General features: G+C 43.7%; 1 protein-coding gene across 15 annotated transcripts in view; it reads right to left on the bottom strand.

The window, feature by feature from the left end:
* Window positions 1-17575, bottom strand: part of UBR5 (ubiquitin protein ligase E3 component n-recognin 5) — a 2036132-nt gene that overhangs the window by 1877873 nt on the left and 140684 nt on the right. For all 15 annotated transcript variants that reach the window (XM_085605144.1, XM_085605147.1, XM_085605145.1 and 12 more), the window contains exon 4: window positions 4767-4843. In XM_085605144.1, coding sequence (XP_085461270.1) covers window positions 4767-4843 — 77 coding nt within the window. The remainder of the gene's footprint in view (window positions 1-4766; window positions 4844-17575) is intronic.

Below are 17575 nucleotides of genomic sequence, written 5' to 3'. Positions count from 1 at the left end.
CGTAACCAGGCGTGTCGTCGCAACATGACGCTAGTGTTTATGGCTCTGGCAGCTGTATCCGCGGCATCCAGTGCACACTTAATGGATGCGTTTGTGAGGAGTTGTCCCTCCCTGATGAGGATCTCTGCTCCCTCTTTGAATTGGTCAGGGAGATGTTGGAGTAATTGTTCTAATGTGTCGTAGTGTGCTCGATCGTAGCGAGCGAGGAGCGCCTGAGTATTGGCAATGCGCCATATGTTAGCTGCCTGGGCCGCAACCCGTTTGCCGGAGGTCTCTAGCACCTTGGACTCTTTGTCCGGGGGAGGAGCATCACCTGTTGTTTGCGAGTGTGCCCGTTTGCGAGCATTCGCAACTACTATGGAATCCAGAGGTAACTGGCCTCTAATGTAGGTAGGGTCCCCAGGCGCCGATCTGTATTTCTTGTCGATCCTGGGGTTTATTACTCTTGCCCTGGTGGGTTCCTTGAAGATGTCCGTTGCTGGTTTGAGGACACCCTTCAACATGGGTAGAGTTTTTATATTTCTTTCTGAGGATGCGAAAGTATCCATGAGAAAGTCGTCCTCGACGGTGTCAGAGTGGAGTTGCACACCATGATTGGCCGCAGCACGTTCAATGAGGGCGTTGAATGCGGCAGTGTCCTCTGTGGGAGACGTTTTTGCTCCATAGAGTTGCGGGTCCTGTGTATCCATAGGTGCACCCGAGTCTACAGGGTCATCCCAAGCTTGGTCAGGGTCCTGTTGGCCTTCAGGGTCCATCTCTCCGGGGTAGGGGACGTGGTCACCCATGTAGTCCTCCAAAACGTCTGTTTCGGAGTGTGTGGGAGAGAAGGACTGTGGATCTTGGTAAGAGGAATGGAGAGGTTCGTAAAGAACTGGTTCCGAAGCCACTGGCAGCTTTTTCTTAAGCGGGATCCGGTAGGAGTCCAAAGCTGGCTCGGAAGTTATTCTCCTCTTGTGGAGCATCATCCTGCCGGTGTCGGCGTCGATGATGTGTGATGGAGACGTCTCCGCAGGAGAGCGTTCGGCAGGCGTGATCGTGGTGTGGGTGACCAGTGTTCTGATTTGGAACAGTTTTGGGGCCGTGGATGGCGGCAGGCCAAAAGTGATGTTGGCTGGTGCCGAAGAGGCTGTTGGAGCTTTTATCAGCTCGGAGCCTGACGTGTCCTGGAGGACTGCTTTGTGTTTGATGCGTTGCGCAGCAACGGGCCGCACCTGGAGCGCCATCGATTCTTTTGCGCCGACCGGTTCTGTAGAGGCGGGCGTGGACTTCTTCGGCACCAGTGGGTCATCGAGTTGAGGAGCGGTAGTGGCAGTCGACGTCGTTGATGAGTGTGCCTTAGGTGGTGCTGTCGAAGCGGTGTGAGACGCAGCAGGCAGTTTGACCTTTGCGGTCGGAGCCGATTGTTTCGGTGCCGGGAGCCGAGTAGGTTTGGTGGCACCGAAGGTCTTTTTCCGTGTGTCGGCGCCGACGTCGGCTGCTGCAAGTTCGGCACCGAAGTCTCGTTTGGTGCGGTCGGTGCCGACGGGTTTTGCTGGCGTGGAAGGTGTGGTGGGCCTCGATCCGACCAGCGTCACTTTTGGTTTCGGTTTCTGGTTAACCAATACAGCTTTCGGTTTCGGTTTCGAAGAAGGGAAACCAGCCGTTTTGGGTAGTAATGGCTGCCGCTGAATGTCCGAGGCCGGGCCAGAGGGCGGGGCCGAAGAACTGCGGGATAGGTCTTGGGTAAGGCCCGAAGGCGATCCCTCGACCGGAGCCATAGACTGGCGCACTGGGATATCCTCAGTCTGTACGGGTAGGCCTTGCTCGTCACTGGAGCTACTCTCTTCGGCCCCTAAGGCCTCATTGTAGTCTCCTACCTCGGAGTCGGCTTCATCTCTGTGAAAGAGTCGTTCTTCGACGTCCTCCGATCCGGAGTCGTGTTCGGAAGCGGGGCTGGAGGGTAGGTTCTCCACGTCTTCGACATCTTCGTCCTCGGCGCTGAAGATGTTGGTCGGGGCCGGTGCCGCTTGCTGCGCTTCGAGTCTCGCTGCTCGTCGATTCCGGAGAGTCTTCTTGGATCGGAATCGGGCACAGGCCATACATGTAGACTCGTCGTGATCCGGTGAAAGGCATTTGTTGCACACCGGGTGGACGTCGACATGGGGATATTTCGCATTGCATACAGGACACCGTTTGAATGGTGTCCTCGATTCCATCGTCGATGACGGGTCAATGGTCGGGTAAGATGCGAAAAAGTTGGTACTGGAAGTTAGTAAACTAACAAAGATACTATCGATACCGATCGGGAACAGTACCGACGCGAACTAAAGGCCTTTTGGCCTGTAAAAAGTTTTTCCTAACTTGAGGCAAGATAAGCACATCCGAACCCAAGGGCGGAAAAAAACAATCTGAGGATGGAGAGGATGCCCATGCGCACTGTAGTCCAGGGGAGGAGTCACCTATCCCAGGATACTTCGAAGACTCTTCCAGGACAACAACGTGCAAACATCCGGACCCAACACTAGGCGGCGATCTATGCACAGATATGAATTCAGCAGCCCACATGCCTCGAACCAATACTCTCCAACTGGGAAACCAATAAAGCCACGGAACATAAAAATGGGTGTATCGAATATGGCTACAGAAAAAATGATAATGTTTCTAGAGCACAAAGCGGAGGTAGGCCTTACATGAGGAATGGTCCCCATATATAGCCTTTTTGTCTACTGAAAGCACAGTACTGACTTGACCTAAATATTTGAAGGTACTGTGCTTGGGGTTGCAAACAACCAACACATAAGCCCATTCTGCCTTAAGACCGAGATGACAGAGTATCCAATGTCTGAAATTGTTGGATGAGTGTCGAGTGTCGAGTGTCGAGTGTCGAGTGTCGAGTGTCGAGTGTCGAGTGTCGAGTGTCGAGTGTCGAGTGTCGAGTGTCGAGTGTCGAGTGTCGAGGGTGAGTGTGAGGGTGAGTGTGAGGGTGAGTGTGAGTGTGTGAGAGTGAGTGTGTGAGAGTGAGTGTGTGAGAGTGAGAGTGTGTGTGTATAGTGCAGAGGAAAGTTTGGGAGGAGTTATTTTTTTTTATCTACGCTTCCTGTAGGCCTCCAGTTGTACGCTGAGGCAAGTAATATAACAGAATTGACACAAAGAATGGGTAGAATTCTAGTCCCATTTATTAAACGGAAAGTACCCCAGATAATTTCCCAAGCAAAAGCAGGCACGAAATCCTCTATTAATTCTGTTCTCCCAGGAACCAAACTTAAAAACTAATTGAGAAGCCTACTTTGGAAGGAAATAAAACAAAATAAAAACCAGTAATCATTTATAGTTCACTGAGAGAATGCACATTGCCATAAGCATAATAAGAGTTATCAGCCTTTTGCTGACAAAGAAACCTGGACACAGAGCACTAAAAATGAAGGCGTCTAGCATGGCTACCGGTGCAACTCAAAATATTGGACTAAATGGTAGCAAGCAACTACATGTTCAAATTGACACTCAAGGAGACCTAGACAACGTGGCTTTCAACCAGACCACAGGACCTGGTTTAAATAAAGTGATAACAATTAGTCATGCGAACCATTTGATACCATGGACCAGGATGTACTCCTTGACAGGCTTAATTCAGCAGCAAGAGGTCTGGTCCCTTTCCTGGTTTATATCATGCACCAAAGATTAGATTTTTAAGTATCTACAAATGTGATACTTCCAGTTTGAAATTTTCAGAGCTTGGGTATGGAGTCTCAGAAGGTTCTCCTCTGTCAAAAATATATCTATCTGTATCTATACGTATCTCTATGTATATATATATATATACACACACACACACACATAATTTCTAAACCGAGTGGACAAGACAAGATATTTAACCTTAAACTCTATCATTGATGGCAAACGTTATTGTAGAATGATAGGTCATCATTATTTCTATACATTAATCAAAAATTTTCAGACATCAAATATTTGACAATCAACATTTTACAAAGTCATGATCTTAACAACATATAGATCACTATGAGATCCATCGAAAAATCCATTCTGGTTACACAATTGCAGTGTTCTCAGCCAACAATTTGGTGGAACCTCCACCTTTTTTCAAGGCAGTCTTACCAATACTATTTTTGCTCAGGGAATACACCTTCCGTGTGCATAAATGACATTCCTCCTGTAGTATTCTTCAATATCTGATCTTGATTTAGATATTGAATCTAAACTGGGTCTAGCTGGGTCTAAACTGGAATGGCGTGGTGAGCAAAATAACGATGGATTAAACCCAGATCTATGACTGGGGGCGAGTTTTTGACAATGTTCAACATTCTGTCCATTATCGTTTTGTGCATGATTCATCTTAGATCAGGATTTGTACCAAATTCTTTTAATCAGACACGTCTTTGGCTTGCCCATGTCAGAGAAACAGCCGTTTGGCTTGTCTGGTCAGTTGCTCTGTCTTAAGTTTAAATGCCTCTGAATTTTACATAAGTGTCCCATAACCAAAAGGCACCTGGGTACAACAAAGGCAAAATCTTTAAGACACTATGCACCAGACCACTGATGTAGATTGAAGGTTGCCCATTTCTAGTAGATTTCAAATAAATTAGCATAGCCAACAAATGTTTCTTGAATTAGGTAATCTGCCTATAAAACTATTTACCACTACAATTCTGGATAGATCCACATTCTTACAAGTCTTAAAAGCTCACCAATTCGGATCATTTTATCACACAGCATTACAGGCACTATGATCGTCAGCCCCAAGAAATACCAACATACAGTGCATATCTTACCCATCATTATTATCTGTTTTGCCCAATTCCAATCTGTCAGGCTGCACTGAAAAACTTATTCGGCAGATCCGTCCATCCTACAATAAAACAAGTTATCATATTGTTAAAACTGTCTGTGAAATAAAAAATATCATTAATTCATAGGTACAGATAGGGATTACTGATCGACAACGCAAATAGAAGCACCAAACAATAAATAAAGAATACAGTTATAATATGGGCTGTGCTTTTACTAACAAATCCATACATGCACATCTATATACATGCACATATTGTGCTTAGATTTAGTGTTCTGATTGGATGATCTGTTTAGGGTTCCGATTGGTCCCTGGGTTTTAATGATTCTATTGGACGTACAGCTTAGGGTTAGAGTTCTGGTTGGCGAATAGGTTTATGTTAAATGGTTTATAAAGCGCTCAACTCACCCTGGGGCATCTCGGCACTGACTAGTAGACTTGAAATCCTGGATAAGAAAACAGTGGAGTGAACTAAAGTGAGAGTTCAAAACAAGAAGGCTTTCAGCTGTTTCCTAAAAAGTTTGTACTTCGGAATTGATCGCAAAGTCTGGGGAAGCCGATTCCAATATTTTGGAGCAAGATATGAGAAAGCTCTGCCACCCGTCCGGGTATAACGGAAACGTGGAACCTGAAGAAGGCCCTGCAGGCTAGATCTAAGACTCCTGGATGGACAATATAAGGAGTTTTTTTTGTAAATAGAGGGGGCCTCTGTTCAGAGCATTATAGGTGAAACAGCAAATCTTAAAAAAAGGATCTCTTTTTCGCCGATAGCCAGTGTAATTCTCTGAGCAATGGAAGCGAGGGGGAGCCTGCCGGTTGATTAAAGGTCATTCTCGCTGCAGTGTTCTGAACCACCTGCAACTTAGCTAGGTGGGTCTCTCCTACTTCCGCCAGCAGTGCATTGCCGTAATCCAAACGGCTTGTTACCAAAGCCTGCACTAAAGTCCTACGATGACAGGTAGGCATATATGGAAGTATTTTCCGGAGACGCCGGAGGCTGTAATAGCATGAGGTGGACGTGGCCGCGATATGGTTCTTCATGGACAGCAACCGATCTATTTTTATACCCAGGTTTTTTTACTGAAAGTTTGGGAGTGGGGGCAGAGCCCAATTGAACAGGCCACCAATCAGGGTTTTTGATCGATTCCTGCTGCTAGGGGTTTCTACTGGACATAGGGCTTCATTTTTGATTGGCTGCTAGAAGTAGGGCTGTGTTGTGATTGGTTAGGGTTCCCATTGGCTGAAAGGGTAATCTGACAACTAGGGCTATTTAAGGTCAGGGTTCCATGCGTCGCAGCCCGGGCGCCGTGGCTCAAGGCGGAGAGGACAAAGGCAGTTGCCCGTTTGGCCCTGGTCGGGCCTAGGGTCAGAGATGCTGCTCTTTTTTCCATTTATCATCACCCACTTTTCCCATCCATAGCCACAAACTTATTTAAACACTCACGGCAAATACACTCTACACATTTACTACAAACAAACGCAACACACATTACAACGTCTCAACAACCACTACACACCCACAAAGCACACCCATACACCCTTCTACACCAACTACCACACAATGGCACCCTAACTCACAAAACTCCACTATATCCCATACAACTAATCAAGACACTCATCGCCAACACAACCCAAATCAACACCATGCGTAACTATATCCTATCCAGGCACACATTCCCTGTTCATACAAAGCACCAGCTCTATCCTCAAACTACTTCTAACAGACCCCATTCTGTCACCATCAAACATATACTTTACATTCCATCTTTTCATCCATCACCACCCTCCTTTTTACCAAAAACACAAACACAAACACGACCGCACAACCCTACCACTCCACTTTACCACACACATTACTTCTTCTGCCAAACAAACCTTCAAATAAATAAACAAATCTTTCAAAAACACTCCCAACTCTTGTGCAGCTCCTCTCACACGCCACGTACACTCTTTTCCAAAACACGTCACCACCCCCTTTACACCTTGCAGCTTCCACTACCAATACTTTACATACAAATACCTCTCAGAAAACTATCAGTTCCTCTCAATACTCCTCAAAAACTAAACACACAACAGCACAACAAAATCACACGCACATTACCTCATAATTCGTTGTCACAAAACAGAAACATAGACCCATCCCACCCAGCTAATTACACAAACAAAATACACCCTAAACCAACTCTACTGGCCGCCCTTCTCTCTGCCCCCACACCTAACTTACACAACACCACAGCGAATCTTTTTCTGCCTCTCATCCATTGCTACATGACCCACATGCTGCACCTTCATCCCAAACTCATACACCTTCCACCCTAAACAGACAAACAAAATAATCATGCCACTCTCCACATCTCCGCACCTCCATGTCTACTGCACAAGGCTACTTTACAAAAACACAGCTCACCAACTCACTCTCAAACACCATCTCCACCACCTACATAAGCAAACCCATCAAAATACCTTCTTTGCCTGCTAGACGAGGAATACGATACAAAACTACACTATTGCTATCCTCATACAGCTAATACCAGCACTTATGACACACCCGCTACAAGTCAGCAAAACACTGCTCCCTCTTCTACAAAACAAAGTCACACCATCACCAAAACACATTCTCTAAAAGGTCTAATAAGTGCTTTATCAGTATAAAAAAAACAAGCATCACATCTATGACCTTTTCAGTGATACACAACCTGACATACTCTTCACAACTAAATCATGATTGGGAGATAGCATGGCTCCAGAGTCACATGAAGCTATTCCTCTAGGCTATCAAACTATCACACAAAATCACATAAGCAAAAGAGGTGGCCTAGCTGTTGTGTTCAAGCAAACAAATATCACTAAAGAGGACATCTCCATACAAGGTTGTGAAGCCCTCTTCCCAAGATGCAACCCTACACCATCTTCCTCCTGTAACTTCCTTCTCCTTTACAGACCTCCACCTATAAATGCAACATTGCCAGGCACACTTCTAGACACAGCTTCAAACTTGATAACACTACACTCCAACCTATGCATTCTTGATTACCTAAAGATGTGCGTTGATAACCAAAATATGCCCCATCGAAAAACAATCAACAGCCTAGACGCCCTGAACGTCTACAAACCAACATACATCGCTGGACACATCTTAGATGTCATTTTTGCAAATCCAGAAATAGTTAACTTTCAAACAATTACCTCAATCACGTTGTCAGAACACTATCCGTTTGCTTTCCAACATAAAACACAACAGAAAGCTTTGGACATCCTAATACCACTGTGAACACCACAAAAAAACACAAGTACATTGGAGAAATACAGAGCTAAAAGATTTAATAGCAAATTAGAAAGTTGCAGTGCCACATCAGTGAGAAGAATCATCAACAATTCCTTAACTACAGGAATATTGTCAAAATACCTAAAAAAAATTTAAAAAAAGGCATTCAAACACTCATTACTAAAGAAAACAAACCTAGACCCGCTTAACCCAGACAACTACAAACCAATTACAAACACACCTTTCCTGGGCAAACTGATTTAAAGAGCAGCATTTGCCCCGCTTGTCACAATTCATTGTAGATAATTCCATACTTTCAGAGTTTCAAAGAGGATTCTGTCCAGGAAGAGACCCAGAATCTGCCCTCATTGCCATCTGGGATGACCTTAAGAACACAGTTGACCAGAACAGGGTTGTTGCACTACTTTGCTTCGACCTGTCTGCCACCTTTGATATGGTTGAACATGACACTCTAAATACAAAAAGACACTATGAAGCTGGCATAGAGGGGACTTCTCTAGAATGGATCACATCCCACCTGCAAAACAGAAGTAATGTCACCCATACCCCCCTCCCTTTCTCATCCAAACTGTACTTCACAAAAGCAGAGGTCCGTCAAGGCTCTATCTTCTCACCCATGTTTTTCAACATCTACATGAAGTCATTACTGGCACCGATCAATTTTACCTCAGATACTCCTTATACTGGGAAGCCCGAACGACAGTGGAAACTCGCAAATTTTCAGTTGCCTCAGAGCCGTTTATCATTGAATGACTTCAAGCCATTTCAAATTGAATGCTTCCAAAAAGGAAATACTCATGTGACGATTGGAAAAATTATTACCCACTCGCCTCCTGGCCCTCATGATCTGGGAACATCGCCTTAAGTATCTAAGGAAGTAAGAAACCTCGGAACTACCATGGACTCCAAGTTATCAATGAATGCCCAAGTGGGCAAACTAGCAAGATCCAGCTTCGTTACTATAAAAACTCTGCGGCGCATTTACCCCCACCTGGGATTTCCACACAAGGTCCAAGTTACTATTTCTCTTGCTCTGTCAAAACTCCATTACATCAATAGCCTCAACCACAGATCATGTGTAATAACTATGAAAAGACTATAACAGATTCAGAACTTTGCTGCCAGACTACTCATGTATAAAGCCACTTGCCCACATTTCCAGTGCCTTGAAGGCCCTTCATTGGTTACCGGATGCCAGAAGATCCACATTCAAGCGGCTTTGCATCACCCATAAAGCAATACCAAGAACAGGGCCACTCTTCATTAGGAATAAAATCATCAAGTACATCCAACAAAGGAACCTCTGGTCTAGATTGGCACCCTGTCTCAAAAATGCAGCAAACAACAAAAAAATCATAGGTGGCACACCCTTCTCTGTTCAAACAGCCAAACTATGGAACTCTCTACCCCAAGCATAAGATCCATGGATAACTGCCTTATCTTAGGAAGACTACTCAAGAGTTGGCTCGTCCCCACATAACCACAATACCCAGACATAAATATACACCATATCCCAGTGTATACAAGTAGTTATTTGGATTATATATGTGTACCTAGATAGGTGCATTCCTTTGTATAAATGTGTGCAATAATCTTGTTTATAAAAATATAGATTTTTATTAGTTCTGCTTAACAGATGTATATATTATGGTTATATACTTCTATTTTCAACATGTATATAGGTCACTGCATAAAGAGGCAAGTGTGTGTGTGTGTGTGTGTGTGTGTGTATATATATATACACATACATACACATATATATACACATACACATGCTCAGATAAATTAGCTTAAAGTACAGCAACACTAATGTTTGACTTTAATACAACATAAATCTAGATTTATTACCTTACTTATACATACATACCTTCCATGTATGTATGTATCTTTATGTTTATCACTCAACTCCTAATTCAGCATCTCCAATGCATTACCTTATATCGCATACATCTCAATATATCTACTAGCTCAACTCGGACTCCTCCCAAACCTCAATCTTCTACTCTTTCCAATGCCCTACCCAATTTCTCACCCTATACCTCTCTCAATACATCCTCTACCTCCACTATGACTATTATGATCTCCAAAATAACCATTTCAAGAGTATCCCCTCCTTTACCTCTTCCTTGCATCATCTCAAACCTCTTACTAGTCAGATCTCCCACAAAAGCCTTTCTAAAACCTTCCCTCTGACCCTCCCCACAGCTCATCCCAAACCTGCTCCTGCTGCTATTAACTCCAAATAAACTCTTTGCAGATCCTTCCCTCTTCTATCCCTCAACTATCCTTTTCAATCGAACTAACAGACTGACATGTCCACAGCTCAAATTAATTTCATATTTCCCTATACCTATTCACAACTAATCCGGTTTGGGTTCCGGAGTAGCGTGCTACTGTTTTAAAAAGCGCTTTGATGCCTCATCAGCAGTACGAAGCGCTATATAAATGCAAACCCCTCCCTCCTCTATCCCTCCACTATCCTTTTCAACCCAACAGACTAACATGTCCACCGCTCAAATTCATTTCATATTTCCCTATACTAACACCAATAATCCTTGTTCTGGGGTAGCGCACTACTCACGGAAAAGCGCTTAGACGCCTCGTCAGGGGTAGTAAGCAGTATATAAATGCAATAATTACATATCTTGACAGAAAAGGCAGCAAGGCATGCTTAGCGCTGCTCCCCCTTACTGCCTCTCAGTGTTGCCTGGGATGGTTTCCCTGGTTTTGTTTTGTGGTTTCGATTGTATCGGTTTTGTAATTTTTATTGTTTTACTGCCCGAATCCTTTATTTTTCTGCTGTTCCCCCTGCTGCCTGCTCACTTCAAGCCATTTTTCTTCCTCCTGCCAGCCCCGCTCACTGCCTCACATCAAACCTTTCAAGGCCTACTTAATGAAGGCTGCAGCGTGACCCCAGTGAGCTAGTCCCCATGTCTACTCCCCCTTGTTGCCTGGCACACTTTCCCTCGTTTTGTTATCTAGTTTATTTTGCTTCTTTGTCATTTTGTTTTAACTACCCGAATCTTTTGTTTTCTCTGTTCGCCGCTCGCTTCCTGCCGTTTTCTCCCTCCCATTGGCTCAGTGTCTTCAAAATTATCTCTTGGTGCATGAAGTGGAGATTATGCTCTACTCTGCTCATACCTCCTCTCTTCGCCAATGAGGTTTTTCATTGACTAAATTTGATCTCTTGGGATCCTTTGATCTGGGTCCTCTTCGAAAAGGAGGATTGCTTTGGACCCTTCGGTTATGAGATTCTTGACCAATCCTACCCTGTTAGGCACTGGAGGCTTCCTCTTTAAGACTCACCCAATTTCAGTACAGATGGAGTATGGCGTATCAACAATTATTGTATTAGCCCATTCTACATTCTCTAAATCTGACAATTCTGGTCCCTGCACTTCGTGCATTCACTCTAAGTCCGAGCCCTCATCCTAAGACACAAAACCAAGATCCCCTATATGGGGTTCAGAAGTCGGATGAAAACAAAGATCCAACTTAAACACCATGGTGTGCAGAATCCAACATTTTTCATTCTTATTGGTCAATATTTTTTGCTTACACTTAATGCTTACAAACCCATGTCACAATTTGCCTGCAGAGAGAAAAATTACATAAATCATATCCATACAATGACTGATACCAGGCATGACACAGAAACACCTAAAAGCTCTTCTGTCCGGAGCCAAAAAGAGAGACAAAAAGAAAAAGGGAAAGCACACAGAGAAGACACTTCCAAAAGTCATCATTCTCTACACCCTGGATCATCCCCCTTTTAAATCTACTTGGGAAAGCTACAGATTCTTTGAATGCTTATAAGCCTTCAATGCCCCATTCATTCCTTTCTTCGTATCTCCAGTAATAAACAATATACAAATCAAATCGTCCAAAGAGGACCCAAAAAGGATTCCCACACAGTAAATCTTCTCTCTCTGGGGTTTGTTCAAGGGTGTACAAAAACACTTACCTATTAAGACCTTCTGTAAGATTTCATGTAACAAAATACTTGACTATAGGCTTTGCACAATTTAATATTAAGACTCAATTTAAAGCTCAATGGAGCCAACACATGCTTCTGCCCATAAATAAGCGAGGCCTACTGCTTTTATAATAACATTTAAAAATGAACTAATCAGACATAAGGCATTTAACTTTTCCCCAAAAAACGGTCAGGCCTATGGCTTTTACCTTTGGATTGTCATCAAAACATAATCAGGTGCGACGTTGTACAATGAATAAAAACATGAATAAATTGATATTAAAAAAACGTACTCTGGTCTACTGTGTTTAAGATAAGCATTCCCAGAAGGGGAACTGTTGCAGGGAAGACACTAGGTTTAGGCAAGTTTTGAATAAAGTTTTAGTGATTAATATATCCACCGAAGCAGTAAGAGCACCAACCACTTTCAGTCCAGTTCATCAACTAACCTCCCAACCGCAAACCCCAGAACTCAAACTGAATTTCTCAGCATATCACAGACCTTCCTCCTTTACAGAAAAAAATAAATACTAGCATTGACAAAGTCAATAGGTCTCGCCTTCGAGTACAGCAGGAAAAATAACATTTTTAAAAGGTGTGATGACACTTGTGGCAGCTGAATCATTTTATAGGAGCGTGCATGCGTTTAGACACAAGTGCATGATGGACAACTTTATTCAGCAGATTTAAAAAAAATGTTTAAAAAGAAAGAATTAAATAAGATTAAAAGCTGTTTTATGTCTAAAGCGCAGCACTACAAGCAGAGTGCTTTTTGGCCATCCAAAAACAAACAAATAAAGGACCGGGAAGTAGAAACGGAGAAGCACCTGGAGGTAGCACGTTTTTTGGTAGAGTAAGGGAAAAGTGCATGGGGGAGTGAGCAACAAGGACAGGGGAGATGCGCAGAGGGTGAGGGCAGCATGGAACACAGGGGTGCTTACCAAAAAAAAAGCCTTTCCCTAAAACTGAGCAGTGGAAAGACAAGTAAAAAGAGTATGCTTCATGGGTGGGACAAACACATGGACAAAGCAAGACATCAAATGAGAGCAAGCAAACGAGTGACAAAGGCAACCAATGATAAGCAATGGGCAGCAATGGGCATGCTTTTTAGCCGACTAAGTTCTTGAAAATCTAGCAACAGGTCTTTTGCAAGAAGATAGATTTCCTGTCGACTAGTAAGACAACAAGAAATTACAAATTCTTAGTACAAGTATCAAGGTGGACCTCAGAATCAACTGAAGAGCGTGGAACACAACTAACAGAAGTACTGCGGAGGCATGGAAAAAATCACAATATTTCACAGGTAAATTAATCGTGTGTGTTAGGCATTGCACACCGAACTCGTCTCTCTCAACTACCCAGCTTCCTCTGAAACAAGACAACACATCACATTTTTTTCCAAGAAGCTACTTCATCCACAACAATGATGCAGGGACATCTGTAAATACAGAGAATCGTTCAGGGTACCTTACCTTTCCCCATCACATTTACTGCCCTTTTAAACACATGAAAGACTTACTAAGGATCAAACCATACTTAGAGCACCTTTACCCAAACCACCAAGAAATCGGAGGCAAACCAAGAGCCCCACTGTTTAGTTAGAGGAGGTCTGAAGGGAGAGATCTATTGTCGCCAGTGGAGATTTATTGATGTTAATAGCTAAAGCTGATAGTTTGTCCTTTGTTGGAGTCACGCTGTGGGTACCGAGTTGGATCTTCAGATATTCTCCTACCAGGCTATTGAAATGAGTTGAGATACGCAGCCCATGTTTCCTCAGGAATATTCGATTCTGAGGTCAAAAGGGTGCTTTGTAATGCAATTGACTTTTTCCAGAAGCTTTTGAAGTTATATTTTTTACTTAGGGAATTTTCTATTAGAATATTTTAAGATTTATTCTCTTTCCACAGTATTTTCCCGTATGTTTCCATTAGTTTTCGGGAACCTAGTAGTTGTGCAGAGTTGTTTGGAGATTTCCTTAGTGCTATCAGGGCCTGACTGAGTTTCTTTTTTGCAAGTTTGCAAGCTGGTGATAGCTGCAATGCCCTTGGAGGTATGGGTTAGCCTGGCCCTGTTCGCCAATTCTAGGCTAGTACGATGTCGAGTTAGTAAGCTTGTGTGACAACAGTTTAATTAATAGTACCCAGATTGAGGACATTACGGTCTGCTCTTTGACAAGAGTCCAGCACTTGCATCGCTGTCATCGAAACAGAAAGTTTATTTGATTTTCTTAAAGTTTACTGTGAAGAGAGCCTGAAATCTCATTCGCTAAATAGTGTAGTGGTGGATTAGCAGCTAAATTGAGGATTTGTGGTGATGATTGCTTTCCAGCCTTTCTGCTATGTTGAAATGAGAACGCTGGGAAATAACGGCAGACTGACTAGTGTACAGTCATGGGTAGAGCATGAAGTGGCAGAGTGGTGTGTAAAATCCGGCAGGGAGTTAGGTTCAAATCTGCCAGTCAAGACTGAGGCCAAGCTGTTCTAGCACGCCGACTAAATGTCAACATTCAAGTAGGTTTGATTATCATATTTCTGATCCATTTGAACCTTAGTGTTATTCTTATAAGCTTTGAGAAATCATGGTTATAAAAATGTACCAAGCAAATAGGATAAAACCCAGATCTGTGACTGGGGGTGAATGTTTGACTATGTTCAGCATTCCGTCTATCATCTTTTAGTGTTTCATTTGGCGAAAAGATCTAGCCACTGTTCGAAGCTGTGCTGTACCACCTCGGGATGTAGACTTGATTCGTGATCCACCAGGCACTGCCAACTGAGCTTGCCCGCTCTGCTATTCAAGGACTGTCCCCTGGTGGTTCACAAGCAGGGATCTATCTGAAAGGTTGCTTCGGTGCCGGCCCCACTGGGACTTCAGAATATGCAAATGCTGTCTGGCATAGCAGACAAGCAATATGCATGAGGCTAACAGACCAATAAGTCCAAGAAGACCTGCTTTCACATAGATCCAGGACTGAAGTTGAAGCATCAGGATCATAGCCAAAATGTCCTGGACTCGTTGCAATGGGGGGGGGGGGTGTCTTGAACTGCATAGTGTTTAACACAGCTCATACAAAAGGAAGCCTCTGAATGTGGCAAGTGCAAATTCGCCTCCTGGACCCAAAAAATGTCAGAAAATTCGCCGTTGCCTGAATGCAAACACTTTCATGAAAACACAAGGGCACTTTTGAGGCCAAAGGAGAGCCCTACAAACTGAAAATTGCTCCTGATCTACCTTGAACCCCATGTAAAGTCTGTGGGCCTTATCCAGGGCAGACAGAACCAGGGCCAGCATGATCCTTTTGAATGTCATGCTGTAGAATGGAATTTAGATTGCGAAGATTTAAGATGGGCTGAAGCCCTGCATCCTTCTCCGACTGGATTAGCGAGAGTGACAACATGTCCCTATTTCAGAGTCGGGAACCCTCTCAATGGCTCCTTTGAAGAGTAAGGCTTCTACATCCTGCATTAGATTGGAGGGGGTCTCATCCGAGTGAGAGTTAGAGAGTGAGATGCCGTGGGGCAGAAAGTAATGGTAGGGCATAACCATAGTGAACTATCTTGAGCATAACCATAGTGAAGTCTCTCGAGAACCCATCTGTAAGATGGGATGGATCACCACCCTGCAATAAAGGGCTGTAGTCTGCCTCCCCCAGGGTGGTTGTGCCTGCTAAAGGCAAACTAAAGCAGCTTTGAGGTTGTTGCGGCAGGGGATGTGGACTGAGACAAGAGATGACCCGGATGACCTGCATGCTTCCTACCAGATCCATGTCCTCAGCCATGAAAGAACAGGGAGGATTGCAGCTCAGGAGACTGAAGTTGCCTATATACCAGCCTCCTAAAATAGCTTCTGAATTTCCAGAGCTGGTGTGGAAACTTTTGGCAGGGGTTAAGAGACCCGGAGAGTGTGCCATTGCCCTACGTTTCTTAAAGCTTTCTGAAGCAGAGTTGGCTTTTTCACTGAAAAGTGATGAACCATCGAAAGGCATGTCCATAAGAGGCCTGAAAGTCTCTCGATAATCCTGTAGAGCATCCATGTATGGCGTGGAGCACCATCCTAGTGCCCACTGCCCTTGCCGACAATAGTAGCAAGGTCTGCACAAATCACCTATTTGGCCACATCTTGACCGCGCTAGATAGTCAGTGATGCTTTAAGGTCTTCAGGCACCCCCGGCAAGATTTTCCTTGGCCATGTCCCAAATGTTCCCATCTCTACCATCATGTCTGGGTGGTGGCAGGCTTTGGTCCAAGTCTAAGCAGAAAAGACAATGCAAGTCATGGTATTTTATATTCTGACATTTTCTCTTCGACATTTAGTAATGGCTGCCAAAGATATATGCACTATGAGACAAATCTTTGTCTGTTTATTTTCTGGTTACATCAAGCTGATACACTTTGTATATTTACTTTTGCATATGCTAATGTCACTAATACAGCATGTAACCATTTATTTAGTTGTATATATGTATAAACTGGCAACCTTTTGACATTCAGTAATGGCCGCCAACGTTACAGACACCACTAGACAAACTTTTGTCTGTCGTTTATTTTCCCAGCTATGTATACACCTCCCATTTGTTGTACACTTCGTGTGATCAAGTCAGTTTCACTGACGAAACGCGTAACGAGTGACTAAATAAACAGTCTATTCTCCTTCCCGAGTGCGAGTCCTTCTGAGAAGAGGACGCTGTGTGTTTATATAGAAGGGGTCCGAAGTGCTATTGCAACAAATGTAGATGTAGGAACTTTCTTGCAAACTAAGGTCTGGGCATATCTGACAACACCCCATTCCACCACTGGTATTACACCATTTAAAGCACTCAGAGGAAGGGAAGCCAAATCTAAACTTATTCCACAGTGGTTTAATGAATTGGAGGTAGGCTCAGCTCTACTTGAAAAAAGAAACATGATAGATCATCAAGAGTTAAAATCCAGAGTCTTACATAAACAGTCTGTTCAAAAGGAGTTTTATGATAGTAAATCATCTCAGCATGTACCAACCATCAATGTTGATGATTGGGTTATCATAAGAAAACCTTTTAAAGTTTGTAAAGGGTTTACCTTACCAGTCAGAGTTGCCAAAGTTACAAAATCCTCTGTGTTTTTGGGTAAGAGAGGTTGGTGGAATAGAAAAAGTGTTGTCAAGATTTCTGACAAACAAGTTGAGATGTTTAGGGAAATATATGCAAACAGATCTGATGAAGAAGATGATAGTTTCCTTTTTGGACCAGATGAACAAGTTACTTACCTTCGGTAACGATGTATCTGTAAGAAACATTAGCTAGTTAGATTCCTCACCTTAGAATATCCCCAGGCGTCAGACTGGATCCGGAAGATTTTTCGTCAGCAATACCCATTGCGCGTCGCTAGGCGTCGTCTGCGGCTCCGCGTCCGTCGTCGGCGTCGTGCACCGGAATGACGTCGGAGTACTTAGCGCGCGAGGGCGGCGTCTGACGTCAGTTCTTGTACATAGCTTTCCGCGCCAGGAACGCAGAGCCATGCAAAGACCGACACTGGTGCCAAAAATAAAATCT

The sequence above is a fragment of the Triturus cristatus genome, chromosome 5_1 (assembly GCF_964204655.1).
Source record: "Triturus cristatus chromosome 5_1, aTriCri1.1, whole genome shotgun sequence".
Taxonomy (NCBI): Eukaryota; Metazoa; Chordata; class Amphibia; order Caudata; family Salamandridae; genus Triturus; species Triturus cristatus.
This window is presented reverse-complemented; position numbering and strand designations above follow the sequence as displayed.